At 48.5% G+C, this 27085-nt stretch overlaps 9 protein-coding genes across 9 annotated transcripts; 5 read left to right on the forward strand and 4 right to left on the reverse strand.

Annotated features, from left to right (window-relative positions):
- Positions 1–505: 505 nt before the first annotated feature.
- On the forward strand, positions 506–3442 carry T069G_04584 (uncharacterized protein; the record flags this gene model as incomplete). The annotated part of the gene is made up of 3 exons (XM_056171794.1): positions 506–898; positions 1347–2049; positions 2121–3442. The coding sequence occupies 3 exons, from the start codon at positions 506–508 to the stop codon at positions 3440–3442; spliced, it is 2418 nt and encodes an 805-aa protein (XP_056028652.1).
- A 4591-nt stretch (positions 3443–8033) lies between these two features.
- T069G_04585 (carboxylesterase family domain-containing protein) lies at positions 8034–9807 on the forward strand (the record flags this gene model as incomplete). Its single annotated transcript, XM_056171795.1, has 4 exons — positions 8034–8153; positions 8205–8576; positions 8632–8955; positions 9019–9807. The coding sequence occupies 4 exons, from the start codon at positions 8034–8036 to the stop codon at positions 9805–9807; spliced, it is 1605 nt and encodes a 534-aa protein (XP_056028653.1).
- Positions 9808–10093: 286 nt separating this feature from the next.
- T069G_04586 (uncharacterized protein) lies at positions 10094–11087 on the reverse strand (the record flags this gene model as incomplete). Its single annotated transcript, XM_056171796.1, has 3 exons — positions 10094–10461; positions 10523–10871; positions 10932–11087. The coding sequence occupies 3 exons, from the start codon at positions 11085–11087 to the stop codon at positions 10094–10096; spliced, it is 873 nt and encodes a 290-aa protein (XP_056028654.1).
- Positions 11088–12417: 1330 nt separating this feature from the next.
- On the reverse strand, positions 12418–13310 carry T069G_04587 (uncharacterized protein; the record flags this gene model as incomplete). Its single annotated transcript, XM_056171797.1, has 4 exons — positions 12418–12421; positions 12481–12544; positions 12604–12984; positions 13046–13310. 4 exons carry the CDS (start codon positions 13308–13310, stop codon positions 12418–12420), a joined length of 714 nt encoding a protein of 237 aa, XP_056028655.1.
- A 1910-nt stretch (positions 13311–15220) lies between these two features.
- On the reverse strand, positions 15221–16156 carry T069G_04588 (uncharacterized protein; the record flags this gene model as incomplete). The annotated part of the gene is made up of 1 exon (XM_056171798.1): positions 15221–16156. The coding sequence occupies one exon, from the start codon at positions 16154–16156 to the stop codon at positions 15221–15223; it is 936 nt and encodes a 311-aa protein (XP_056028656.1).
- Positions 16157–19499: 3343 nt separating this feature from the next.
- T069G_04589 (uncharacterized protein) lies at positions 19500–21608 on the forward strand (the record flags this gene model as incomplete). Its single annotated transcript, XM_056171799.1, has 3 exons — positions 19500–20252; positions 20336–20963; positions 21022–21608. The coding sequence occupies 3 exons, from the start codon at positions 19500–19502 to the stop codon at positions 21606–21608; spliced, it is 1968 nt and encodes a 655-aa protein (XP_056028657.1).
- Positions 21609–22211: 603 nt separating this feature from the next.
- On the forward strand, positions 22212–23376 carry T069G_04590 (NAD dependent epimerase/dehydratase family domain-containing protein; the record flags this gene model as incomplete). The annotated part of the gene is made up of 3 exons (XM_056171800.1): positions 22212–22255; positions 22305–22602; positions 22660–23376. 3 exons carry the CDS (start codon positions 22212–22214, stop codon positions 23374–23376), a joined length of 1059 nt encoding a protein of 352 aa, XP_056028658.1.
- Positions 23377–23447: 71 nt separating this feature from the next.
- On the reverse strand, positions 23448–24476 carry T069G_04591 (short chain dehydrogenase domain-containing protein; the record flags this gene model as incomplete). Its single annotated transcript, XM_056171801.1, has 2 exons — positions 23448–24114; positions 24190–24476. The coding sequence occupies 2 exons, from the start codon at positions 24474–24476 to the stop codon at positions 23448–23450; spliced, it is 954 nt and encodes a 317-aa protein (XP_056028659.1).
- Positions 24477–26037: 1561 nt separating this feature from the next.
- T069G_04592 (uncharacterized protein) lies at positions 26038–26967 on the forward strand (the record flags this gene model as incomplete). Its single annotated transcript, XM_056171802.1, has 1 exon — positions 26038–26967. One exon carries the CDS (start codon positions 26038–26040, stop codon positions 26965–26967), a length of 930 nt encoding a protein of 309 aa, XP_056028660.1.
- Positions 26968–27085: the final 118 nt, after the last annotated feature.

Here is a 27085-nt window from a genome sequence, read left to right on the forward strand (position 1 = left end):
CTGGATAGGTGTTTTCTCCCTCCCATCGCTGCTTACTAACTCCGGTCTCTAAGCTACGCCGCTGATTGCATGGAGCATGCATTTGATCCCAGCGAAGTTTTTCTCTTCTTTCGCCGCCCACTAGCATGGAGGAGCGCGAGGAGGACCGCTGACACTGAAAAAAAAGAAAAAAATGGCTGGCTGACCTGACCGATACAGCCTGGGCTGGGCTGCCATGGCCGGCCCGCAGGTGCGAAACATGGCGATGGGGTATCCGGTACAGCCCCGCCACGGCTGCGCTGGCAGTGCTTCCGGGTCCGTGGTACTTTGTGCAGACCGCCGGTAGCAGCGCCGCGGGACGTGCGCAGGCAGAGAGAAGATGCGTTGACGGCATGTGCTTGCAGGGAGAGTAGAGTAGAGGGGAAGAAGAGGCTGGCTGATGCTGCTATGGTGCATAATGTATTGCGTATTGTATATTGTGTACTGTACGGGCACGGAATTCTCTACATATTCTACTCCATATTGTATGGGCATCGGATATAGGCCTTGGAGGTCTTTGTCCCCGTCCAAGCACTCGGACTTGCAAGCCCAGCACAGATCAAGGACAACAGCAGAGCCCAGCAGAGCCCAGTCCGTCCCAGCCCAGCCATTGTTTGCCAGCCAGTTCAGTAGAGGCCCTTCACCCTGGCCTCGGCCGCAGGCAAAAGCGCAGACACGCCACTGCTTTCTAGCGCCTGAGCAGCCCAGCAAGCCCAGCCAAGGCCCGCTGCCGGAGAAGCTGGGAGACGAGAGCGAGAGACTGGACGCTGGAAGCCAAAAGAATCAGAGCAAGCCTAAGCCACTGGACAGAGACTGGCGGTACCGGTGCAGTGCAGGGCAGAAGACAGCCAGCCCAGAGACCCATACGGGGCTGTTTTGGGTACGTACCGTTGGGACCCAATTCAATCCATTCGACTCAGTCCAAGGCCAGTCCAAGTGCTACCCACCCACGCTAATGTCGCCTAACCAGCAGAGAGTCCTGTGTCCTGTGCTCTCTCTCAATGGGTCTGTCCCCCATGTCACCTTTGTCACCATGTATCGTTGTACCCAAGTATCTTTGTACACTCGCGCTAAAATGGGCTTTGTATCGTTGTATCTTTTGTAGCTTCTGATGCCGACCTAATCCCTGCTGGTGGGGTCCCCCCTGCTAGTTTTAGCAGAGGCCACTCGCTGTAACTTCAACTTGCTGCTACCACACGTCCGGAGCACCTTTTAGCCTTGCTGCCACACACACACAGGCAAAATCGTCGGTCTCCACTTCGTCTTTTCCATCCGTTGACTCTTTTTTACGTGCTTGTTCCCGCTTCCTTTCGTTCCCTCCCCTCAAGACCTCGATATCCTACATAGACCGTGTCGACCGCGATAGAGCCATTGTGTTTCTGCTCTTCAATTTCTTTGTCCTCGACGTCGACTGTCGCTATACCCCCCCGAACACCACCACTGACTTGACGCCCCGGTGCTCCGTACTCGCGCAAGACCAGCTTACAAACAAAGCAACCCGTCCTTCTATCTCACCAGACCTTGATTACCCCGTCTTACCCGCCTGCTACCGTTGCTGCTACGATATCCAATATCAGCTTCGACTTCGACAACCGACTCCGACCTCGACCTCGCCGCTGTGGGAGGGAGGCATGTCGCCCCAGATTAGAGACCTGCTGCTGCCGCAGTTGGCTCAGGATCGCAAGAGCGGCGCCATGGACGAGGGCGTCTCTCTCGAAGCATGTGACCTTTCATACGTCTACTATACTACGAATTCTTCGTCCTCCGACGTTGCCTCGCCCCTGACTCCCACCTTTTCCAATCGAGGCGTTCCCCTGCGCTACTCCAGCTCAACCTCCTCTCTCGAGTTGCCGCAGATCACCCCGCAAGAGGGGCCTGCTTCACCCGTGGCCCAGCATGCCACGGCCTCCAAATCCAGCATCCGCCAGCTGCCTGATGTCCAGGAAGAGCCTTTGGAACGAGAGGAGGAGCTGGAGGAAGAGGAGGAATCCGACGATGACCTGAGCGACAACCTTGGCATGTACTGTCTATGTAAGTGGTGCCCTCAAAGCCTATGCTGGTGGGCTTCCATGACTGACCAATCTGTTTTCCCCATTATGTAGGCGACCAGGCATGCGAACACACCAATACCTCCCAGGAGCTCCTGCACGGCGAGATGGCGGGCGAGCTCGACATTGACTACGATCTCGGCTTTCTCAGCGACAGCGATTTCTCCGGCGATTCCCAGTATCCCAAGAAGAAGCGTATCATGAGCGGCGAATCGACCTTTACTGCCATCACCTCTCGACTCGGCAACCGCTTCCCCAGCATTGCGCGATGGAAGTCTCAGCGAAAGGCAAACAGCATCACGGGCCTCATGACCTCGCCCACCACTGAGCGGAGCATGGAAAACGTCTTGTCTGGAGCCGCTTCCAGCCGCTCGTCCTCCATGTCCTCTCCCACTCGCCAGTTCCCCGTGCTTCTGGACGACTCGCCTATGCCCCCGCCGGCCATGCCATTCTACGAGACGTACGAGAGCACCGACAGCCTGGACATGCACTCGGGCGAGTTCAGCCGCGAGGAGCGGTCAGGCATCGAGCGCGACAGGGCCATGGCCACGACCCCCTTGCTGCCTCCGCTCATGACCGACCCGCTCGGAAAGCCTCCGCAGCCCTCTCCCCTCCAGTCGCCCAGCATTGCGCCGTCGTCGGCCGCCACGGAGGTCCACTCCCCTCGCGTTGTCCCGACTCCCCGGCAGTCTCTCGGCTCCAAGCCGTCCATGTCGTCTCTCCGCCACGTCTCGGTCATGACGGAGCTTCCACTGCCCCTGCCGCCGTCCATCCTACAAGACCAGGACGAGTGGTCCGACCGCCTGGGCCACGCCAACTTTACTATCACGCCCATGCCTTATGGCGTTGACGAGCTTACAGCCGAGTCTGTCACCAAGTTCTGCGACGACTGGGACGCCGCAAGGGTTGCTTACACCAAGCACCTGGTCCGCACCGGCGAGCACTACGGCCAGACGAGCAAGACGTACGGCATGACGGAGGCCAAGTGGGCCGAGATTGAGCGCAAGTGGAAGGGTTTCTACACAGACATTGTGCGCCGTACCCAGCCAATGACCACGGCCTCAGTCATGTCTCGCAGCCGCAGCCGAGGCCGCGGACGTGGCCGCTCCGAGAGCGCCAACCCGTCCAGCAAGGCCCAGAGCCAGAACCGCCACGACGACATCTACGCAGCCATGCAGTGGCGGGGCAGGAGGGGCTGTTTGCCCAGCGCCGTCCCGCAGATGCTGGAGGCCCTGGACGCCGAGGGCAAGTTCCCTGGCCGCGGTGACGAAGACATTGTCGGGCCCATGCAGCGGGATGCCTACATGGTGCGAGCCCGAAGCGAGGAGAAGACACCGCGATTCTGGAAGAACCTTGCGGAAAAGCTACGCCTCTGATTTTGTTTCACATTTTTTCTTCTTTTTCTTACCATCTGTTTGGATCTCACCGCATTTTCCAACAGAACGACTTTGCTATATTGATTGACCCACGACTTGACGACCAACCACCATAGAACATTGCAGCGCCGGCAAACAACCATGAACATTGTCTCACGCGAAACACTTTTTTTTCTACTTAACGCCTTATTACTTAATATGAACGAAATGATACCCGACTCTAGTCACTCCTTCCGACACTATCCACACACCACCACGAGATGCTTCATGTCTCGCAGCTCAACCTGTCCAGCAGCGACAACAAAACCTGGACCCGGCGAGCGAGGAAACCTCAGCATGGAGCCACCCGTCTCGCGCCCTTGTTTTCTCTACATGCTCTTTTCATCATGTTACATAGACCACACACCCACCTGTAGATAAGCGGGGGTCGGCGTTTGATCATGATTTGGGAGAAAAAAGCGTGCATAATTTTTGTTATTCTTCTTAGACACGACACGACACGACCACGCACACCTGCCATATACACTGCGCTACAACTTACACTAAAAAATTACAACCACCACACACACACACACACTACGCCCCGAATTCTGGGGCGGGGAAATGGGACATGCATAGCACCCTTGGAGTTATTTTTTTTTTTCCTTTGCAGCTTTCCCGGTTTCGGGACAGCAGTTTTCTCTAGTTAGTCATATGGCTACTGCGCCGTACGTCAGACCAGCTCTGATTAGTTGGGGCTGTTGGATTGAATGGCCACTAAAGAAACGAAAAGAGTTGGAATGATGCATCAACAAGATGTCATTGAAAGTATGCGAATGGAATGGCCCGAAAAGAGAAAAGAGAGACCTAATGATAGAAGGAGGAGGAGGGGAAGCAAGGATAAAAAGAGGAGATGCATTGGGATAAGCGAGCGATAGGATTTTTTTTTTACATCGTGTACAAAAACAAAATAAATTCAAACAGAGAGATTTTTTCTGTCAATCTAACCTTTGTCTTCTTCTTTTCGCAGTGCTTGACTTGATTGTGACGTGCGCGATGCTACATTGACGTGTGGGTGTGGGTTTTTTGCGGGTGGTGGGTTAGTATGACGCGAGAGCTGTTTTTGGGGTTCGTGGAAGCTTTGTTGCATTGGGGTTTCTTTTGTGCTGTACAGTAGCATGGGGGAATCGGTATCGTATCGTATCGCTGTGGTAGCACGCGAGTGACAGCATAGGCAGGTTGGAGGAGAGTTGGAGACGTTGTATGAACCGAGGACTACTACTAAGCTATGAGGGCTTTTTTAGGAAGTTTGTATAGCTACGTGGTATCTACGCCTATACGTTACTTGAGTTGGAATTGGTACTTTACCATCTTGATTGTATATTTCTAGATGGGAAATGACAATGTCCTATTTTCTTTACCCGGTTATTAAAGGTAGGACTGCGGATGAGCGGATAAGCGTGGATTCTCTCGGTGCCGGTACGCTGCTTTGCGTTGCTTCTGCTTACTTGCGTGGTGCGGGCGGGATGCAATGTACGGGTCCGTGGGCTTTGGGCGATGCGGTATGTAAGTAAGAGAATATGTATGTACGAATACGCACGCATTACTATCATTTGTTACGCATGTATGTATGTATGTGTCTCCCAGTAATGTGCGTTTACGGCGAGGCAGATGGAGTCTTGGGATGGAGTGATAGGACGGTGAGATTCACATTTTTGCGGGGAAACAAGACAAGCAGCCAGCATGTTGCAGTTTTTTATATGGGGATGGATGGAGGATGCTGGCGCTGTATTTTCCTAAAAAGAAGGTAGACGGGGACATGTGCATACATGGGTGAGAATTGTCACCAGGTTTTCTTTATTTTGTGTTGATGCTACTCCATATTTTTCTTTTTCTTTTCAGCTGGCCCGGGTTTTGGGTATCAGAACAATGACAAGGGCGATTTTCGCTGTACCCAAGTGGCAAAGTCGTGCCCAAGAGCCTGGGATTTCCTGTAAAGTTCGTATCCGAGGCCGCAGACGGACGGGGGTCCGCTTTGTGCCCAGTGGGTTGTGTATGTATGTACAGATACCTGGGAGGAGTATTTGATATGGAAGATGCAAGGGATTGTTTAATGGGGATTTCTCGGCGTCGATAAATACCTTACATGTCGATAGATAGAGAGGGCGGTTTTGTGGTCGTGATGAAACGTGCCCTGTATCTGTATGTTGTAATCTGTATAATCTAATGCAATACTGCTTGCTGCTACCTTGTCCTATTTTTTAATATGGGAATAGGACAATGCCCGGTCTTTACATGTACGCTCCGCACAATGCAACATCCACCCATTCCAGCAACCAAAACAGGACATATGTTAGATATCCATCTCCATGCAGACAGAAAATCCCACGTTTTTTAGCGAGCCAGTCGCACGGCATCGGGAGCGGGCGTCCGCCGAAGCGCCGTTTCGTTTCGTCTATATTCGCTTTTTTTATATTTGCGACGTATGCCATCTCCCGCGAGGGATCTTTTCTAGTTTCCTGTTATTGAGTTATTTTTAATTTATTTTTTTTCTTCTTCAACGGGTACGTGATTGTAATGTCGCTGGGAAGTGATTTGCTGGGGCTGGATGGGGAGGTGCCTCTAGAGGCTAGCCACGTGGCGGTGACATTTTGGTTGGGCTTGTTGTATGAGTGTCTAGTAGGTATAGTTAACTAGGCTTTGACATTCTTCTAGTTTTTCTTCTTATTCTTCTTTTTCACTAAAGAGGTGGGGTGATTTGGTGTTGTGGATTGTAGAGAACAAAGCATACTAAGTATCCTAAGGCGGCGATGTATACCTCGAGACAGCATCAACTGATCAATGTTGGACTACATGTAAGCCAGGCGTCAAACACAAAGGAAACAGCGCACACATATGTCGTAAGATCAATCAGTCGTGCTTGACTCTCCCAGCGATGGGGAAATCGGGTGACTATCCCGTGTATGAGTCAGAAAAGAGGGACATGACAGCTATCAACATCGAGACACCTCGTATGCATGCACCTCTCGAGCCTGTCAACGCTCGACGTATGTGCTATTCTGTTACATGACGCCAGTGATGCGCTCTACTATCCACACCAACTAGCTCGTGGGCTCAAGCCGGTCCACCTTTCCCTCCCGCTGTGGCTTTACTGCTGTGGTGGGCTTTTGTGTACTTTGACTTCGCTTCGCAGGTGAATGATTGGATGGCCATGATGGGAATGGGTGGGATGACACAGGCTCATGTTTGTGTCCGGGTAGATGCATCGGAATGGTATTGCATCGGTGATTTGTTTGATGGGGGGCATGTATGTAGCCGAGGGGAGATATTGGTTGGATCATTAGACGGGCTGTGTCACCGTGATGATGGTGGAGGTGGAGCGTTTATTGAGTTGTGGCTGATGCTGTGGTCATATTGGGTGCGTGCGTTGAGGGTTGCGCTTACACTGCTGGATGACTTGGTTTTTTCATTGGAGATGTCTTCTTGATGGAGGATTTGAGTTGAAAGGTAGTGTTACTTTGGGGGAGGTCATTTCTTGGAGGTACTTGATTCGTGGATAGCGTTTGGCTTGGCTGGATTTGTGGTTTCCGTTTCAAATGAGTGTAAGATTAGGAGTGAATAGACTTTTATCATACTGGTCTTGTAATACAGAAAGCCATGGTGATAAGATATTGTTCCTATCCTGATTATATGTGTATCTAACATGAGATAAGGACTGAAGGACGTATTTATAGGATGGACGAATGAGCAAGACACTTTCACCAGTATACCATCTATAGCAATTATCGATCAATCAGTATAATGCTAACAGTTTAACATTTCCTAAGCTGCTATACCCAATGATGAAACGTCAATACTAACCATTGCTGACAAATGCGTCAACTAGAGCAAGGCAATAGCGTCGTCATCACGACCACGAACCCTACATATTTTCCTTGAAACATATATTAAAAGACTACACTGTGTCGATACCTAGCTGTTTTCAACATCATTCGCTGCATTTAACACTATTATATAACGGACTGGATTGTCGGGCTATTCGAAGAGACCGACGCCGTCGGGGATCCGATCTAACCAATGCAGTCAAAGCTTTACATTCATCCACGAACCTCTGTTTTACCTGAAATGGCTTGGTTCGATGCTATTTCAGACTTAAATAGCCTCGTCCTTGTCCCGCAACGAACTGCCGGAGAACATTTGTAATGCCTATAGTCGTTTGAATAGTGGCATACCAAGGATCAGCTACCTGTCACGCTAATTAGGACCCATCGATAACCGAGGGCCGGAGAATAGTGAAACTTGGCTCCTCATTAGTCTTCGATATGCTTGTCAATATTCTCCTGCGTATGGCTGCCTATTGCAGATTTACCCATGCAGTGATTCGCTGTACCCCTGAACATGTATTGCCAGATTTGGAAATACCCAGCTATGAAACGGAGATGATTGTTGGTAATGTACTGCCGTTATAGGAAATATCTAGTCATCAAAGACAGAGACTGTGATCTACTCGTTGGATATAACAAAGTTCTCTACGTATATAAATGCCACAATCACTTGCCCTTCATATGCTCAAAGTCTTCACATCAGAGTCGGATCCGGAAGACGCCTCAAGATGCACAGATTCGATATTCTTCTGCTTTCCACCCTTGCATTGGGAGCTCATGCCACGAGCCATCCATCTCTGCCAATTGTTGATTTGGGATACCAAGTCCATCGTGCCATATCATACAATGTCCGTCCCTGTCACATATCCAGTCACTCCTTAGGCTAACCAACTCTCTAGGACACAATCAAGGCCTACAACTTCACCAACATCCCTTACGCTGAGCCACCGGTAGGATCTCTACGCTGGAGAGCTCCCATCCCACCCAAGGGCGTCAAAAAGACCATACAGGATGGCAGCATTGGCAAAATCTGCCCCCAAACTTCCCCTAACTGGACAATCACCGCGATACAGTTTGCAACTGCATGGGCAACGAACCAGCTTTCGTCTTTCAACTACACCGAGGCTGAGAAAATCGCCAACAGCACTCCTCAGACCACAGATCCGCGAACTACAGAAGACTGTTTGGTCTTAGATGTGATTGTTCCCAAAGCTGTCTTGGATAAAAAGAAGTCCCACGGTAAAAAAGCTCCTGTTCTAGTATGGATTTATGTAAGTAAATCTGACATCACATTTCTTGCTCAACAGCAGCTAACGACATAACCAGGGAGGAGGGTACGTAAGCGGATCAAAGGAGTCGTGGGGCAGTCCCAATCGTATCATCTCTGCTTCTCAAGAGGACGGAAGCGATGGAATTATCTGGGTCGCCATGAATTACCGCCTCGGCGCGTTTGGCTTTCTTGCAGGACCTACGATGCAAAAGGACGGCACAGCCAACGCAGGATTGTACGATCAGCGCCTTGCTCTGCAATGGGTGCAGGAGAATATTGCCAAGTTCGGTGGAGACCCTGACAACGTCACTGTCATGGGCGAATCAGCTGGTGCAGGATCCATCATGTTCCATCTCCTTGCCCAGGGAGGCAAACAACCCGTTCCATTCAAGAGAGCGATTGTACAGTCTATACCGCTGACCGTCTTGATTGACCCCGCGCAGCAAGAGAGCAGCTTTCAAAAGTTTCTGAAAATCCTCAATGTCAAGTCGTTGAAGGAAGCCAGACGACTGCCTTCGAGTGCCCTCATCGCCGCCAATGTCCAACAGATTGGAGCTGAGCCGTATAATGAGTTTGCCTTTAGCCCTTCTGTTGACAATGTCTACATTCCTGGTCCACCTGCCAAGTTGCTGCTTGAAGGTGCATTCGCCAAGGGCATTCCGTTGTTGTCCTCTCATACGAGCTTCGAGGGTACGTTATTCACTGATCCTCGGACTATTGGAAATGAAACGGCATTGGCAAACAGACTTCAAACTATTTATCCGCTCATGGAAGAAAAAGACCTCAACTACGTGCTCAACACTCTATATCCCGCCGTTTATGATGGCTCTCATCCGTACGCAACTAGTGTTGACAGAAACATCTTGATGGCGAACGAGATGTACTTTGCTACTGCCCACCAAGCCCTGCTTCAAACTACTATCCATCGTGGAACAGAAGTGCATGCATGGGAATTTTCAGTGCCGCCGGCTATCCATGGAAGCGACATTGCATATACATTCTATGACGGCGCTGCAGGTGTAGATCCTCATGTTGCTAGCATCATGCAGCATGCTATTGCTGGATTCGCAAAGTGCGGAGAGCCTGATGCCGGGCCGCTGGGATTCGCATTTCCTCGCTATGGAAAGCAGGCGACGACGGTCAATCTCAACATTAATTCCTCCGTCACTGTTTCCGACCCGACGTGGAATAACAGAACTTTGTGGCTGGCGCAGACCTCGTGGATTGGGTGAGCTTGTGAAGCAGAGACAGAAGCGTGTCCAAGTGTGAGACTGGAGACGGAGTTTACATGTACTGTTGTGGTTCATATTCAGACTGTATTAATTGTGGTGTAGGAGATGGCATAGATCTACCCTTCGTATTTTAGACTTCAATTTATGAACTTTATTCTGCTATACTGGGAACCATGGTTCTGAATTACATCATGAGGAAACCACCTCGTTAGAATCACAAGTTTAAACCACTAGGTAGAAAACTGAACAATCAAGCAACTCCTTGAGGTCGCATCTGCATTGCGCGTTACTTGGCCGCCGCAGCAGTATTCAGAAATAAAGCAGGATCCAGTCCCGCATTAGATACCTTCAAAGCCTCCGTGATTTGCTTCTTAAATGAAGGATGTTTCAACCCTGATTTGTACTGACATCCAGTACGTGTCGCATATTTGAACTTCTGCATTTTTTCCTTCAGTACTTGGCATGTAATATTTGCCCATAGCTCTGACGACTCTGATGCAGGAAGCTGGTGTAGAAGTAGGTTGTATTTGAGAAAACCAAAGTTCTGCGCTCTGCATTCCCAACAAAGGGTTTCGTCTTGCAGCTCCTTTTCCACGGTAAAGAGGTACTTTAATTGTTCCTTCATCAAAATTGTCCGCTTCTCTTCTATGGCATCTACCGTTTCTGTCAGTAATGAAACAAAATAGGAATGAACAATACAGCCCTAGGTACTTACGGAGGATCTGCTGAGGAACAGGGATACCGTAGCTGGACACTTTCTTTAAAGAGTGAATTATCGCAGCTTGTGTTAACCAAGAGAACTTGTCCTTCAACTGAAAGACTGAACATATGAAAATCTTCCTGGACAAATCGATCCATGTGTTCGATGCTGACCAAAAGTCGTTATTTGAACCCCACTGTTGAGCAAAATGTGCGATTGGGTCGCTGCATTGCAAATCATCGGCAATGATGGCAACTTGTGTCATCGTGGCGAGTGATAATTCCTTCGGGAGCTTGTGGAGTTGTGCGTGAACGATGCGCAGAACAATCTCAAAGGCGTCGGGATCGAACATGGGATCGAACTTCTAATGGCGAAGCCCATCTGATACTTGTGGTGTAGCCTCACTGAAGCATCCCTGCAGCACCTTCTTTGCACGAATAGATGCTAAAGTGAGATGCTTCATGGACGTTTTGAACGTCACTTGGGATGGCTCATTCTTGTCATCGCCTTCGGCCGTGATTCTGGGGAGAATAATCAGCGTGTCTCCATCTGGATCGATGTCAACGTGACGAGAAGTCATGGTTGCTGCAGTCGGTGGTGTTGCCAGAAAAGAAGCTTCAAGGAAAGAAGATGCTGAATTATGCGTTTGATGGAGTTGCACTTCAGCAATTAACTTGTGCTAGCTGCTCGCTGCCTGAGGCAGCTTTTCTTCTGCATTGATTAGTCATCCGCATTGTGCATGCATTTTTGGACTTGACAGCTGTTTGGCATTTCGTCCGATGTCTTTCTGTCAGAAGTCGTTGTCGTTGGAGGTTGTTCTTTGAAGCCAGACAATTGGTCTGCAACTGTTCCCAATTTAGCGCAATGTCAAACTACATTTTAGTCCCTGTATTCATATGGGACGCTAGTAATGACATAGACGTTAAATCTCCACTTGTTTCCGACGCCGTGGAAGGTACATACTTATCTACCATAAGAGCAATCAATACCAGACTTCACTGCTGTCATCACAGAAGGGAGTGCTTCCTTATCTAGTACCTCAACTCGAACATTTAGCAATACGGAGACTAAGTAGTACAGAAGATTCGTTGTAATGAGATGGAGAGAAAACAATGGTTACCTACCTGATTCTTCTATCTGGTTGCATCAGCTGCTGTTACTGCCTTCTTCTAGTACAGCTACTATCGTTACATTCTTCACATACCAAGCCATAGGTAGTATCTGCAACAATCACTACTTACCTGTAAACATAAAATACGTGATATGGCATAGCTACATAGGTAGCTTAGGACACTGAATCGCGGCTGCCTCCACGAAATTGATGTTAGATAGCGGTTTATGTTCTGTTGATCAATTTGCCTTTATTACTAGGTCCAATTATAGGTGCGTGATATCTACCTCATTACATTAATGTTGAATTCTCATCAATTTCGAGCATATGATCCTAAACGATGATATTTCTTAACCCAATGTCAGCATTTCTTTCGCTCATGATTGATGGCCCCATTGCATGCCAGAACTAATAAAGGCTGCTGATTGCTGAATTTCAAGTTTGACAGCATATTCAGCGAAGCTTTAATTTCGGAATGTTTGTGTAAAAGTGCTTTATGAAGTGATTGATATCTTCCTCCAAAGAGGGATGCAGTCCGTGTTGCTTGTGTGAAGCTTTACACAAGTCTCTGTAATCCACTTGTGGATAGGCAAAACATTTGACCTTTATATCAAGTTGCTTCAGAGATTCATTAGTCAGCTCTTTCGAAGAATCCATGGGAAGATTATTCGCATGCATGTTGACGTGCATTAACCCGAGGCTTCCAGCTCTGCATGAGAGACAGAGCCTAGGGTTTTTATACTTTTCGGCAATTGTTAGCAATCTTCTCAATCTCCTTCTCAATAAATCCTTGCGAGCATTATCTATGGCATCTTTCATCTTTGTTAGCTTTCAATTGCAATCTGTAATCGAAGATTCTCACCTAAGGCGTCGGGAGAAATGGGCAATCCAAAGACCGGCATGGAACCAGTTGAGCTGAGGATCGCCTGCAATGTCGAGCTTTCATAGAGCCCTTTCAACCCAAACACTGTACTTATCAAAATACACCTTGCCAAGTCTACGTTTATCTCTTCTGGTGGCTTGATTGCCAACTTTTTCGCCCACAACGAGGCGAAGAAGTCAACCGACTCTTGGCATTGCAAATCATCCACAATGGCTGCAATATTCGCTAACTGTTCGAGCGTTACCTCTTCAGGAACCTTTTTGTTCTGTGCATGAACTATTCGCATCACCGTCTCAAAAGCTGTTGGGTCAAAAATAGGTGCAAGCTGCCAGTGAAGAAGGCCATCGGATTCATGCGGCGTGGATTCTTTAAAGGGACCTTGTAAAACAGCCTTTGCACGAGGAGAGGCCAGTACCAGATGCCTCATCGAAACTCTGAAATGAAATATTTCTTGACTAGCTTCGGTGGTACCAGTCTCTGGCTCTATTGAGCTTTAGTATTCGAGGGTCCAGCGAGCTGGGTTACCCAAGCCGTTGACACTTACCTGCATGGGATCCATCTGATAACTTCAGTCTCTTTGCAGCGCGGATAGACTCATTTGCTGTTGTCCCAGTTTCCTGATTTGCGATAACTTTCAGGTCCGTGATAGTCTCAACATCTGCCCAATCTTTCTCGCCATCCACTACAGATTCTTCATCTACCACAGCTCCCACGTCAGACACGGAACCCCCTGTGTCTGAACCATCCCCAACTGGAATGATTATCAACGTGTCGCCGTCGGCAACGATATCAATGAGATTGTGAGACATGACTGTTTTAACTGGCGGCCTGTCAATGTCGAGATTGCGGAGACAGAAATGGCGGCAACGCGGATAAAAGGGGAGTAACTAGTTCTGTGGATTATTTCGCTCTCTTTGATTAGTCAGCCGTCATTAACCGGATCTCGGGATTCAAGATCATGAGTAATCTATAACTCTATCGTATTTCCAGCCCTCAATCTCCAAATTCCCCATCACGAATCTGCTTGCTTACGAGTTTCTATGTCTGTTGCAACATGTTATGTAAACAACATAAGTAAATATGCACTTGTCCTAAAATAGAGCCACTGCTAACTAAGGCGAATAACCACTAATACTAACAAGATTGCATTCGACCAGTCATATCTTCATATAAATCGCCACTCTTTACGAGTTACTATATTTGACTAAAAGCCAGTATTCAAGCCAATCAATGCCATGTCTCTACCATAAGAGAAACAGATATTCATGTCAAAACCCACTTTCCTCAAGCAGCAGACAGTCACGAGCCATTTCATCCATTCAGCTTCTCCAAGCTAGTGGCAAAACGGTAGTACTTCTGGCTGCCCTTGGTCTTGGCTGAAGACAATCTGCAGCAAGGACTCTGCTGGGTCCGGAGGTACCTCCGGTGCATCCTGACCAATAGAAACCAAAGAAATGCCACAACTTTCAACTTCAGATGACCGACTATCAGGGGGTATATGACCTCAATGATGCAATGGGCACTGCCTCATACTTTCTTAGGCCTTCTTGGTACCTCTCAGCCTTTGGTGACACAAGGGAGGCAAGAAGAACCCAAATCCCTCAGTCTCTGATATAACATATATCTTCCCAAAGCAGCAAGCCTGTGTCTCCGGAACCTGTCCGCAAATTGCTTTGCCTAAACTTCTTTCATATGAATTCCGCAACAAGGGGTGACTGGTGGGCAACCCTTATAGGCCTAAGACGACGCGTTCTCGTAAGATATCAAGTTACACATGGCTTAGCTTCTGTGTAACTATTCCAAGGGTCACCAATGGATATCCAGAGGTGAAGCATGATACGTGTCATGGCTGTAATAATGTGCCCACCCCTGACACACATGGCTCAAGGATGGGAATCCTAGAGGGGGGAGGGATATAAAATGGCCTCATCCCCCCCAGGAGGATGTTGAGAACTCTCTTCTTCAGCATCTCCTCTTGATATCCATCAGAGTCCAGAGGGCTTGGCAAACTACCCCCTGCTTTTTTACTATTTAGATTACCTGCCACATTTCAGTTATCTTTCTCTGTCATCTATTAATCATCTGAGAAGTCTCACATACCGCTGTTGACTTTATCGTCTACGCGCGTACGCCGCTCATCAAGTTGCTCAAAACGGGGCCACCCCCAGAATATGGTCACCATCCTGCCATCCATGGATCTTCACCCTTGTCCAGTTGCCAATAGTTTGTCTGTGGGCAAGGTATAAGTACGGATACTCCCTCCCTCCCTGGCTAACTTGACAATGTTCATTCTGCAGGCCTGACTGCCAGTTTTTGTGGATTGAGTCATTGACTCTTCACGAGTCTGCCTTGTCTTCACCAAGACAGAAATGTCACCAGGTTGGGCAGCAACCCTAATCACAGAGTCTCCATCTTCATCAAGGTCTTTGAGAGGAGCAGGTGAATATCATAAAAACGAAAATCAATTGAGTGACAATCTGACATCCTAGTTAAACTAATATCCTGAACAAAGGGAAAATAGGCACACAAATTTTCTTAGATTCCACACCAAATCAACCAAACATGAGGTTTGATTGTGCATCGAACCATTCAAAGCTCTCCAGAGCTGCAACCCCCGGTACTGATGCAGAAAGCATCCTTCTCCTCCTCCCTAACACCATTGTGGCCCTTGTGGCACACCATTTTGTATCGTGGCAGCCCTGGAATCGTGTCCCACGGCTTATTGGCCGGGATCGTTGCCATCACCGTAAGTGTAGTTGTTGGTGCCCGAGGACTCACCCTGCGAATAGTTGGGGAAGAGCATCGGGTCGAACATGAGCAGAGAGGGATCGATGTTCGTCAGGTCCCCCTGCCACGCATCATCCTGGAATTCTTGCTGAAATGGATCCTGGAAGCCACCTTGGGATACTTGAAAGCCATCCGGAGATATTTCTGGGTAGATATCCATCAAACCCTCTTCGAAGATGTCTGGATAGTCGTCTGGGAAGACACCCAGATAGGGGTTCTCGTAGGCGTCCACAGTGACGTCCTGGAAGATGTTTGGGTAATCTTGCATCTGAAGGGAGAGATCATTGAAGTTGAATTCAAGCCCATCTTCAGGGGGTGCAACCGTGGGTGGCAGAACAGGAGGAGCTGTGGTCGTGGCCGTGGCAGTGGCCGTGGCCGGGGCCTGATTCGCATGGCTGCTCTTTGATTTTTTGCGAGGGTCTACCTTGCACATGCCACATCTCACGATGAGCCAGATAACGTCTTGTCGAACGATGCCGCAGTATTTCTTGCTGACTCGTCTCCATGTTGCATCCCACCCCAGGTGGTCTTTGATGTGTACTGACTCCACAGTTCGGAGAATTTCATCCACTGTAACGACAATCCTGTCACTCTCCTTGCCATTTCGTGCCTTGGCCAGGAGTTGCTGACGATTTGCGTCCCATCGGTAGGTCTTGTGAGCGTAGTTGCGTCGGCTGTAATCCTTCTGACAGGTGGGCTTGACGCTGGGATCACTGAGCCACCTGACCAGATTATGCTTCTCAATGGCAGGAATACGTTTTTTATTCGGATTATTTTTGAGATACTCCGCGAACGACTCGGGTATCCCAGGCATTCTACTGAACGGGTAATAATCTTGTAGTTGAGATTTCTTCTTGATCCACTGCATTGCAAATCAAAGCTTTCTCCTTAATCGTAGCAAAACCATCCTCGATCTCATCCTCGATTCCCATCCTTTCTAAAGACTTTTCCAACTGTCTCAGAGCTCGAACAACCCATTGTGAACTCGAATCAACTTCAATTATTGACGGCGAGAGTACGCACCCCATAAAGCGGCGCCTCTCGACGGCGGGAGTACAAATGACCAATCAACGGCGTCCAAATTTCATGTCTGAGATTGTGATGCAAAAAGGAAAGCCACGCCAGGGCAGCCATGCTTAAATAGATTGATTTAATATCCTAGAACGTGTACTAGTGGTCCCAGAACCGATGAGACCTGGAAAATTGTCTCAAGATTGAAGAGATCTGGCGGTGCATGCGTACAAGACATCTTGTTAGCTGAAAAGAGGCCTTGTATGATATGTGATAGATCCACACACTCCTACAATTTAAGTTGAAAATAAAAATAAAAATAAAAATAATAAAATGATAAAATAATAGCAGGAATTTAATCAGACGTCATTAAATTTCGTAGATCCTTACGAGTACGTAGCAATTCCTTGAGAGGGGAGTGCGCAGAGTGGAAGCCGCCTCTCCGTTAATATTATCATCAACCAAATTACCATGACAGCACAAAGTATTAGCTTGGCCATAACTTTTCTACTTTTGGACGAACCGCTACATCAGACAACATATGCGATTCGATTGGCGTGATTCATGTCGTGGATTGCTTCCCGGCTTGGTTTAACGAGCAACAGACGATACATCTTTTACACCGCACTGAGGTGCTATTCTTTCTTTTTTCCCTTCTTTTTATTTTAATTTTTTATGTTTCACTTGTATGGGTAAACCATGTGCACACATGATGCTTTCTTTCCGCACCAGGCTTTATTTATACAGCACCGCGGTACAGCGGTGCTACTGCCCAAGCAAATATTGAGCGACTCTTGCGTAATTGAGCTTGATGAATACAGATTTTTTTTCCCTCTTGGCCATCTATAATGAAATTGAATTGAAGATTTTATTTGACCAGAACTCCAGGTGCAAGAGCACGTTTTGGCGGGAGAAAGCACACAAGCTTTATGCCCCTTGTAAAATCAGGGTCCACGGCCCGAAGAACAAGGGTTTACGATCTGCGTTTTTTGGAGTTTGTATCAATTTTTGCTTCTTCCACTAAATTGCGGCATTAATTTACAGAGAAAATGTCTTGGGTCCCTTTGGTTTGAAGTTTAGCAAGCAGAAGCATCTTGTCGGTGTGCATCTGATGCGAGGGATGAACGGGGAGACGGAAGAGCTTCAGAGCAGATGTCACATTACAGAGTGCTGCAGTTATTACCATTTTATAGGTGTACATACGATGTTCATAAAATATTAGTACCATGTAGTATAAACGTATAAACTGAAGCATCTTGTCAAGAGGAGCTGCACCGCATAGGGATTCAGCCCATAGCCACTATTCGCTTCACCGGCCAATGCTGCCCAACGAAGCTCTCGTATTTTATTCGCATCCAAAGCCCAGCCTCTCCTCTGCAGTCCTATTCCTAAACCAGCAAGGCGTCTAATTGTAGCTTAATTGTAACCTCAGACTCTACCATTTTTTGTTACTCTCGCCTTCGCTACTTCGCTGCTTCGCTACTTCGCTATCGTCGTTGCTTCGCTATCATCGTTTACCGTCCTCTTGGGAGTGTGTCATCTTAGCAACCGTGAAGCTTGTTTCACCTTAACCGATTTCCTGGATCCGGCGATTAATTTTACGGCGTCCGATCGCAGTGAGAGACAAGATCTATCAGGATCGCGAGACCATTTAGATCGCCCGTGTCCACAAAGAGTCTAGAATCCCGGCAATCATTACTCTTTGGTGAACCAACAAACCCACATAACATAACGTAACACTATTCAGACTTGTCGCGGGCTATCGCCAAGACTGGAATCCCAGAATCTCCCTTGGCGATCTGGTGATGCCCTGAATGCGGGGAACTGAGCCGTGGGCGAAACACCAGGTCTTACCGAAAGAATGACATCGGGTAGACAAGGCTCTACGCGTGGATCCGCGGTACGAGTATTGCTGGCGCGACTGCATCAAAGTACGAGTACCTATACGTTATTTTGGGGGCCAGCTTGGGCGCCTCTTACTCGGTGAAGCCTCATAGGTTTATGCGAGGTGAGTTGTTCACGCGTCGACCCTTGTTGTGTCTGACATTTGTCCACCACACTTATCAGCCGCTGCTCTATCGATTATTGGGTAAAGCGGGTTGAAAAATAAAAGGGACCGCAAAATGAAGACGAGTATGTGCATACATGAGGAGGACAAGAGCACCATTCTAGATGAGCTTAACATGGTGGGTATGTGCGGATAATCTGTCTCTGTATGCTGATCATTGGTCGACTCTCTCTCTCTTTCTCTTTTTTTTTTCTGATAGCTTGTGTGGGTGATTTTGGCGTCATATTCGTGAGTATTTTTACTTTGTTAATACGATCGCATGTAGATAATTTCCGTTGTAGGACCCCTCCAGGATGCGATTTTGGATCGCGGTTTTGTTACCCTGTATTACTTCTGAAGAGGACGTAGTCTAGCTAATACAAGCTTTTGCCTCAAGATATATAACAAAATGAAGAAGAATTCAACAGTAATTTGCCAAAGAGAAGCGTATCATTCATGTAAAGTAGTGACCATCGAATTTTTGGCTCCAATGGCTCCTAATTGGTACACCAGGACCGAGGGCACCAGCCCAAGAGCACTAGAAGTATCTGAGATCACCAGAGGGACACGGAGGAGGATGTTAGAAAATTTGGATGGAATTCTTTCTTAATTAAAGCCAACTATTTCAAACTTGGAGGTTAGTTTGTAGTAGTTTTGCGCCATGAGCGTTGGTGGCACCCATGTGCTATCCGCCCGCAATCCTCCACTTCCCTTGCGACGGTAAGCAGAAGCAATAGCTCCATCAACTCCATCTGGCAAAGTAATCAATCTGAAGCTGGCAGCTATTCTTTTATCTGTTCCTTTATCTATTCCTTCATCTTTCTATCATTTTATTGTCTTCGACTCTATTCCCCCTCTGCACGGCTTCATCGCGATTCATTCCGGCTGTGTAGGAGGAAAAAAGACGCCGATCATCGCCAATTCCGCCTAACCTGGACCAGAGTCAGTGACGTCAACGCTGCGATCCAGCTCCAAGCAATGATTCTGACGTCGGCGGCAAGATCAAGGCCCAGCTGAAAATGGATACCAGATACGAGTATATGGCTGCCATGATGGCATCTTTTCTTTATAGGTGAGAGAATATTCTTCAAAGTGCATCATTTTGCGTTAGCGATAGACTCTTAACACACATGGGACGTTCCTCCAGTTCGAAATGGACGCTCCAGACCAAAGCAGCAACCCGTCCTCTGTTGGACTCGGCAGCGAGCCCGAAATAATCGAAAGCTACGATGAACAAGTTCCAACTGCCAGCCATGCCCTCGCCGAGGAAAGCATCCAGACCGAGGTCGAAAACAAAGGCGCCAGCCAGATTGACCACGACGAGATCGAGGTGAAGAATATCGGCTGGAAAGAAAAGGCACAATGCGTCCCGCAGCCAGTGGTCGGCGGAATGAGAAACGAAGAGCTCTGGATCTTGATTAGACGCTTCAACAAGCAGGTCTTTGAGGTCAAGAGCATCGACACCGTTCCGCTGGCTGACCTGGATATGAATGTTGCGGATGACGATGCCTTCTCTCCAGACAAGCTGCGCGCGCAGTTGGAGCGCTTATACATGACGGTGGTAGTATCTATCGTTTCTCTTTGGAAACACATTGTACGCCTCCGCTCGTGGAGAGAGACGAAGAGAACAGCAGCATTCTTGGCCGTGTACGGCTTTGCGTGGCTGTTTGACCTGCTGATACCGGCCATCATCATGTTTCTCATCGTCTTGATTGCCTATCCCCCCGCGAGGACAATCTGCTTTCCTCCAGCACCACCGTCCATCGTCGACTCAAAGACGGGAGGCGTACAGAAACCGCCTTCTGGTGTCCTTGCTTCTGATACATCCATCACTGGTGCGCCGGAGAAACACGAAGGCGAGGGTGTTGAGCAAGAAGCACACAGTTTCGTCAACAGCATCGCGTCGGTATGTGCAGGCGTAAGATCCCGTGCCCCCTTTGCGGCGTCAATAAAAGAATTGTTGCTAACATCTTTCTTCTTCTTCTCTAGGTTGTCATAAGTACGAGCGCTGGGAAGCACCCGCAAGGTGATCCATACGACGATAACACTGCCCCCGATCCAACAAACATAACATCGGACATTTCGGCCGCCAAGGACGCGACAGACGGAAAAGAAACCTCTGTAGAGCATGACAGGACAAAGAAGCCCGTTTCCAACATCGTCTGGACCAAGACTGGGCCTGTCATGCACCTCATTTCGGAATTGGTCGATACTTGGGAGCGCTTTGGCAATGCCCTCAGCCCGACACCACCGTTCCCCGTCGAGCAGCCGAGATTGACGCTGTCTGCCTGTCTTTTGCCTCCACTGTTTCTTTCCTTTTGGGTTTCTTCGTATATGCTGCTCAAGGGTCTTGGGTTTGGCGTTGGATTTGTCCTCTTTGGCGATCCAATCATCACACCAGCCCTGCAGTTTGCCAACAGGACATACCCGCGCTGGGAGAAATTCATTGAGCTGCGAAACACCATCTTACGAGGCATTCCAACCAATGCACAACTTGTAGTCACGCTGCTGCGCATCGGCGAGAAGAACAAGACGCCAATTCCTCCGCCTCCATCATCTGATGCGCCACCACCTCCCAAGATTGATCCTGAAGCTGCACAGCAGGTCGACAATCTAGGTACATGTACTTGGTTTGCGCACTCCTACTTTGTTAACTACATACTAACGAGTTTTAGGTGTCACCGAAGAGGAAGCGAGGGAAGCACTTCAACCTGATTTAGATCACGCATCAGACGTCAAAGACGACGGCCAGCAGCGAAAGCCTAAACGGTCACATCGGATCCTCAATATGCTCAAAGGCACCGCCAAGGGTGGCGTGCATACGGCTCTCGCTGCCGACAAAGCCAAAGCTGCTGCTGGCGCTTATCACGCACGAAATCGCCTTGGTGTCGTGAATAAACCTTCCGACGCTGATTCAATGTCGGGTCCAATCTGTTTCCCTGCCCGGTGCCGTGGTAAAAAGGGCCATGCATACATCACGGCCACCGCCACGAGTCCCGCGTTGAGTTGGACCTCGGATATTGAGGACGTAAATCCAGCGTGGACAGTGGCTATTGAAGACATTGGCCAGCTGAAAAAAGTTGGAGGCTTGGGGTGGAAGACCAAAATTCTTGTTGGATGGGCTATGGAGAGAGAAGTTGTGGATGGATTGGTTGTGAGAACTAAAGACGGAACTGAGCATCACTTGACGGCCATCACAATGCGCGATGAGCTGTTTAACCGATTGATTGCGATGGGGCATCAAATGTGGGAAGCGTGTTGACGCAATTATTTCTCTAATAGACAGTAAAATTTGTAATGATATTGTGCTTTAATAATACATTCCAGTTCGTGTTGTTATTAATTGGGACTCAACAACTCCAAAGTTCCAGAAAACCTGATCAAAACTGGATGTCCCAACCCTTGAAAAGCTGGACTGAAGCAACTTTGGCCGCACTTTGGCCGCACTTGGTACGCAAGTACCTTAGCATGGGCTCTCTAACAAGATGTTCGATTGGTTCGAGAGTCTTTTGGATCTGCCGTTCCCGTCTTTTCATGTGGACCCAGCCAAAGCTAATCGGAACGGACAGCTCCACTGCGGCAGCCGTGGTGAGAAAGTATGGCCGCACCTGTTTTTGGACATTATTTCCAATTGGGTAGCTGAGTCTGATGAGAGGAGAGAGTTGCTGGGTGATGGGGATGAAGAGGTTGGCGAATTAGTAATTGGTGACGAGTTGCGTTGGAAACTTGTTGTCTTACTAGCATTTACGTGGTGTAGCTCTTTGTTATAAATGCAGGCTGTGGAACTGGTTTGTTTGCTCTAATCGGCACTTACAAATTACGCTTGATTAAAGACATCTTCAAATTTAACTTTAAGGAAGAAACAATGGCTCCGACAAAGGTACTCGTCACCGGCGCAACTGGCTACATGTAAGTCTAATCAAGTGATGCTCAATTGAAGAACTTCGGGCTAACACAGAACCAGCGGTGGCTCTATCCTCACTCGGCTCCTCAAATCAACCCATCCCGATATCAAAAATCTATCATATACTGTGTTGGTGCGAAAACCTGAACATGCAGAGTATTTCAAGTCCATTGGCATGACGCCAGTCATGTTCGAGAATCTCGACCAGGTAGACCTTTTGAAGAAGGCGGCGTCCGAGCATGACATTGTCATCAACTCGGCCAGTGCGTTCAGAGCCCTGGGCGCGAGGGCGTTGATTGAGGGATTGGCAGAAAGAAGAAACAAGACTGGCGAATCAGTTTGGTTTATTCACGTAAGTGACGATGACATGCTGTCCTAGTATGCCGTAAATACTGACTTATTGTTGTAGACATCTGGTACATCTAGTGTCGGCAATCGTCCTGTTAGCAAAATCTACACCGAAGAAGATGCCCCGTTCGAGTTCAACGACAAGACTCAAGATATTCACGCCTACGAACTGAAACGCGAAGCTCACGACTCGTATCCTCAGCGAGCATGTGATGTTGCCGTCGTTGCTGCAGGAGAAGAACTCAACGTGCCGACATACATCCTCATGGCGCCGACAATCTACGGTATCGGCTCAGGTCCGTTCAACAAGCGTTCAGTTCAAGTTCCCTTCTTGTCCCGACGGGCTTTGAAGAAGGGCTACGCAGAGTACATTGGCGAGGGAGCTGGCGTGTGGGATCACATTCACATCGACGATACCACAAAGATTTACGAGCTACTATTGGAGAAACTCTTTGCAAAGGCAGACGTGCCTTTTGGAAGAAAAGGCATTTACTTTGGCGGTAGTGGACGCCACTCGTGGAAGCAGGTCGCAGAAGGCATCGCCAGGGCTGGCTTTGCGGTTGGCGTCTTGGAGGCCGAGCCGCGGGCGATTGCGCTGGAAGATTTGGCGAGAGATACGCCTGGTGCGGTTGAGCAGTACTTGGAACTAGGATTTGCATCGAGGTCTTGTACAAATGCGGAGTTGACGAGGGAAGTGTTGGGATGGAAGCCGGAGATTGGAGAGGAGGCGTGGGAGAAGGGCTTTGCGGAAGAGCTTGAGGCGGCTTTGGCGCAGTAAATATTAGATTTGACATTTAAGCTGAGCAAGTACAAGAAGCTATAAGAATTCTACATCTAGGAATTGACATCTTACTCTTCAACTCCAGCGACGGCAATGTACTTCTCATACTCGGGCTTAAGCACAAACTTCCTCGCGTCGGTGCTTGCGCTCACATCCTTCCATTTCTGCAAGAGCTGAATCTCCTCCGTACGTCTTTTTGTCGCATAAACTAAGCTATCCGACCCCAAAACGACACGGACTGCCCAGGGCCGGCCCGCTGCAGGTCCTTCACGCTGAATAACTTGCACCATGGCGGATGCCGCCTTGTCGGGGTCGCCGGGGATAACCCACGAGTGATCAGGCATGAACAGGTTGAGATACTCCCCAAAAATTCCCGCATAGGGCTCAGAAACGGGAGCCTCAGGGATAGCCACGTCGTTTGGATTCACTGCGGCGCCGGCGGCGTCTTCGCCCTCGCGAGGCTGAGCCAGACGAGTTGGAAAGCCACCAATGTCAAATGCAACGCACTTGATGCCCATGTGAGATACTTCCTTATGCAGACTCTCGGCGAAGGAGCTCAATGCTGCCTTTGTCATGCAGTAGTGACCCAGGAAGGGGAGTGCTCCCCAGGCACAGCCGGAGGAAGTAAATGAGATGATGCCGTGGCCTTGGGCGCGGAAGAAGGGTAGGATGGCTTGAGACATGTGCAACTGGCCGAAGACGTTGACTTGGAACATGGTGTTGATGTAGTCGTCGCTATTCAGAAGTTGTGATTAGAACTACCTATCGTGGGTCTGACGTTGTAGAGAAAGGAGTATAAGCAATACTTACTCGGCATCTTCAATAGTCTTCATAGCAGACATGCCAGCATTGTTGATCAAAACATCAATGTGTCCGAAAATCTCCCACGCCTTCTTCACCTGCGCTTCCACGACGGACTTCCCAGCTGCAACATCGAGTTCCAGAAGAGCCACGTTTTCGGACTTGAGGTGACCGAGTTTCTTTTCCACACTTCTGCCAGAGGCGATGACTTTGTCGCCGCGGGAGATGATGTGGTTGACCAAGGAGGCACCGATGCCAGAGGTGGTACCGGTGACGAGGAAGACTGTTTGAGGCATTATTCTTGTTGAAGTGGGAGTTTTATATGTGGAATATGGGATTGAGATGGTTCTTGAGTGGATTGTGCTACTCGTTTGGGGGTATTATGAAAGATGAGACTACGGGAGATGGAAGCATTTTATGGTCTTGATATCCTTACTATTCTACATGATTATTCTACAGAGATACTATTCTACATGATATGAACCTCGGAGTTGCTGTTGATGTCAACGTTATGTTCCCGGTATCTCCAATTCTGCCATCATGGATCACGGACGATTAGTCCGTAGAGTTGAGGATTTAGCGTAGCACTGTGAAGGAAATGTCAAGTGTGGAGTCGTAACATCCAATACTTTTGGTCCGCGGACGAAGGACGATCTGTCCGAACGCATTGAAAACCAGCCTCTTTCAATCTAAATTGGTAATTAGTTCGTAGATCATCAATGTGTTAATGCCGATTGGTCAATTAATGGGGTTGCACAGAAGGATTGGTTACATACACCAAAGAAAATTGCCGACGAAGGGGGGTCTACTTCGTGTAAATATCTCGGTGGTCTAGGTGCTTGTTTCACGGAGATGCGGATTTTACGGATGTAAAAACACTTTACTGGTAATTTCTGACAGAATGAGAAATAGGAGAGACTGATGTGATGGTCGTGTTGTGAATTGGGAATACGACGAGCTCCGAAATCTCGTCCGTTGAGATGGGGGTCAAGCACGTATGCATGAATATGGACGGACTTGTCTACACGGGCACTCATCAAAGAAGACCATTCGGTCAATTCAATTGAAACACGAATTTGTGTAATGAAATGTTAATATATACCATTTTTGTGAAACCGCTGACACTCTACCTCGTCCTCTATGTCTGTCTATGGAGGTTCACATAGTGACATCTCTGTAGACACCGTGATCGGCGCATCTAGTACGCGCCATTGCCGCAGTAATCGACAGACAGCTGCCAGTTTCATCATCCCGAAAAGCTACTTATATATAGTCATCATGAACTAAACTAGCTATGACTGTGATGTTCCTCTTATCATCTAGATCTGCGCCGTTTGGTGTCTCTGCATGACGTCTGACCACCCGTGAATTGAGGGATGATGTCATCGCACTCTGTGAAACTGTATTGAATTATCGTGCCGTTGGACAGACGAAAACAAACATTGAACACAACCTGACGGAACATTTCAAGCTTATTAGGGTTACAGCTATGGTTCTACGATTTTTCAATAATTTGTTTTATATACATGCACAGCTATCGAATAGAAAGCACCAGCTCAATTCCCCAAGGCACAGAGTTCTGACTGTTGGCGGGCAGTAATACGGCGCCATCATTTGTCCCGGCTTGGCAACGACAACAAACAAATCCCATCTGAGACAGAGAGAAAAACAAAATAGACCTCATCGTTATACAAAATCGCCTCGGTTTCCGGGAAGCATCGGCTGTAGTTTCATCAAAAAGCCGCGCAAAGTCTATTCTCCAACCCCGCGCGCCCTATAAATAACATGAACAAGCTCAGCTTCCGGAGATCCCCAAATGTCGAACTTCGACTTCATCGCCACTAGCAGCCCGGCATTATGGATTTCACTCCAGAGCCTTATGAGGAGGCCGTTTCCTCCTCGTGGTTGATATGCAACACTTGTGGCACGCAATTTCCGACTGCCGACCGCAATGCTGTCAAGACGTGCTATGTCTGTGATGATCCTCGCCAGTATGTCCCTCCTACGGGTCAGTCCTTCACCACTATGGCCGATATTCGCGCCTCGGGACATGTGAATGAGTTTGAACCCTACAAGCATGACGACCGAGTCACTTCCATTCACACGGTGCCGCGCTTTGCAATTGGGCAGCGGGCCATCTTGATCCGCACTCCGCAAGGCAACATCCTCTGGGACTGTATCTCGTATCTAGACACAGAGACGATTGATAAGATCAAGAAGCTTGGGGGACTCAAGGCCATTGTTATCAGTCACCCTCACTTCTACAGCACGCATATCCAGTGGGCGAGAGCGTTTCAATGTCCTGTATATACTTCATCCGAAGACTTGCGCTGGACGACTACACCGTCAGCTCACCGCAAGCCCCTCACCGAAATCGAAACGGACATTCTACCTGGAGTCAAGGCTATCAAGCTGGGCGGACATTTCCCGGGGTCCATGGTGCTACTATTTGATGGGCGGCTCTTCACTGCAGACACGTTGATGGCGACACCGGCAGGTATTGGGAAATGGGAAGTAGACGCCCTAGGAGAGAAGCGAGAGAAGCCGCCTGGCTTGAACTCATTTTCATTCCTATGGAGTTTCCCGAACAGCATCCCTCTGCCCGCGGATGAGATACACAGAATGTGGGGCATTCTGAAGGCATACGAGTTTAGATCAACGCATGGCATATTGGTAGGGATGGATATCGAGGATGATAAGGTCAAGTCAAGGGTGCTAGATAGCATGAAGATCCAGACAAGGGCCATGGGTAATGCAACCCACGCACTGCTGGATGAGACGCTGTAATGGACGAGCACGCGATGGGCTGACCAGCGTGACCTTTTTTATATGATAGCATATGCACTGTAACATGGCATCAATGTATGATCGTCTGACTAGGCACCGCGGAATGATATTTTGTGTC

This window comes from Trichoderma breve, chromosome 3 (assembly GCF_028502605.1).
Source record: "Trichoderma breve strain T069 chromosome 3, whole genome shotgun sequence".
NCBI classification, from domain to species: domain Eukaryota; kingdom Fungi; phylum Ascomycota; class Sordariomycetes; order Hypocreales; family Hypocreaceae; genus Trichoderma; species Trichoderma breve.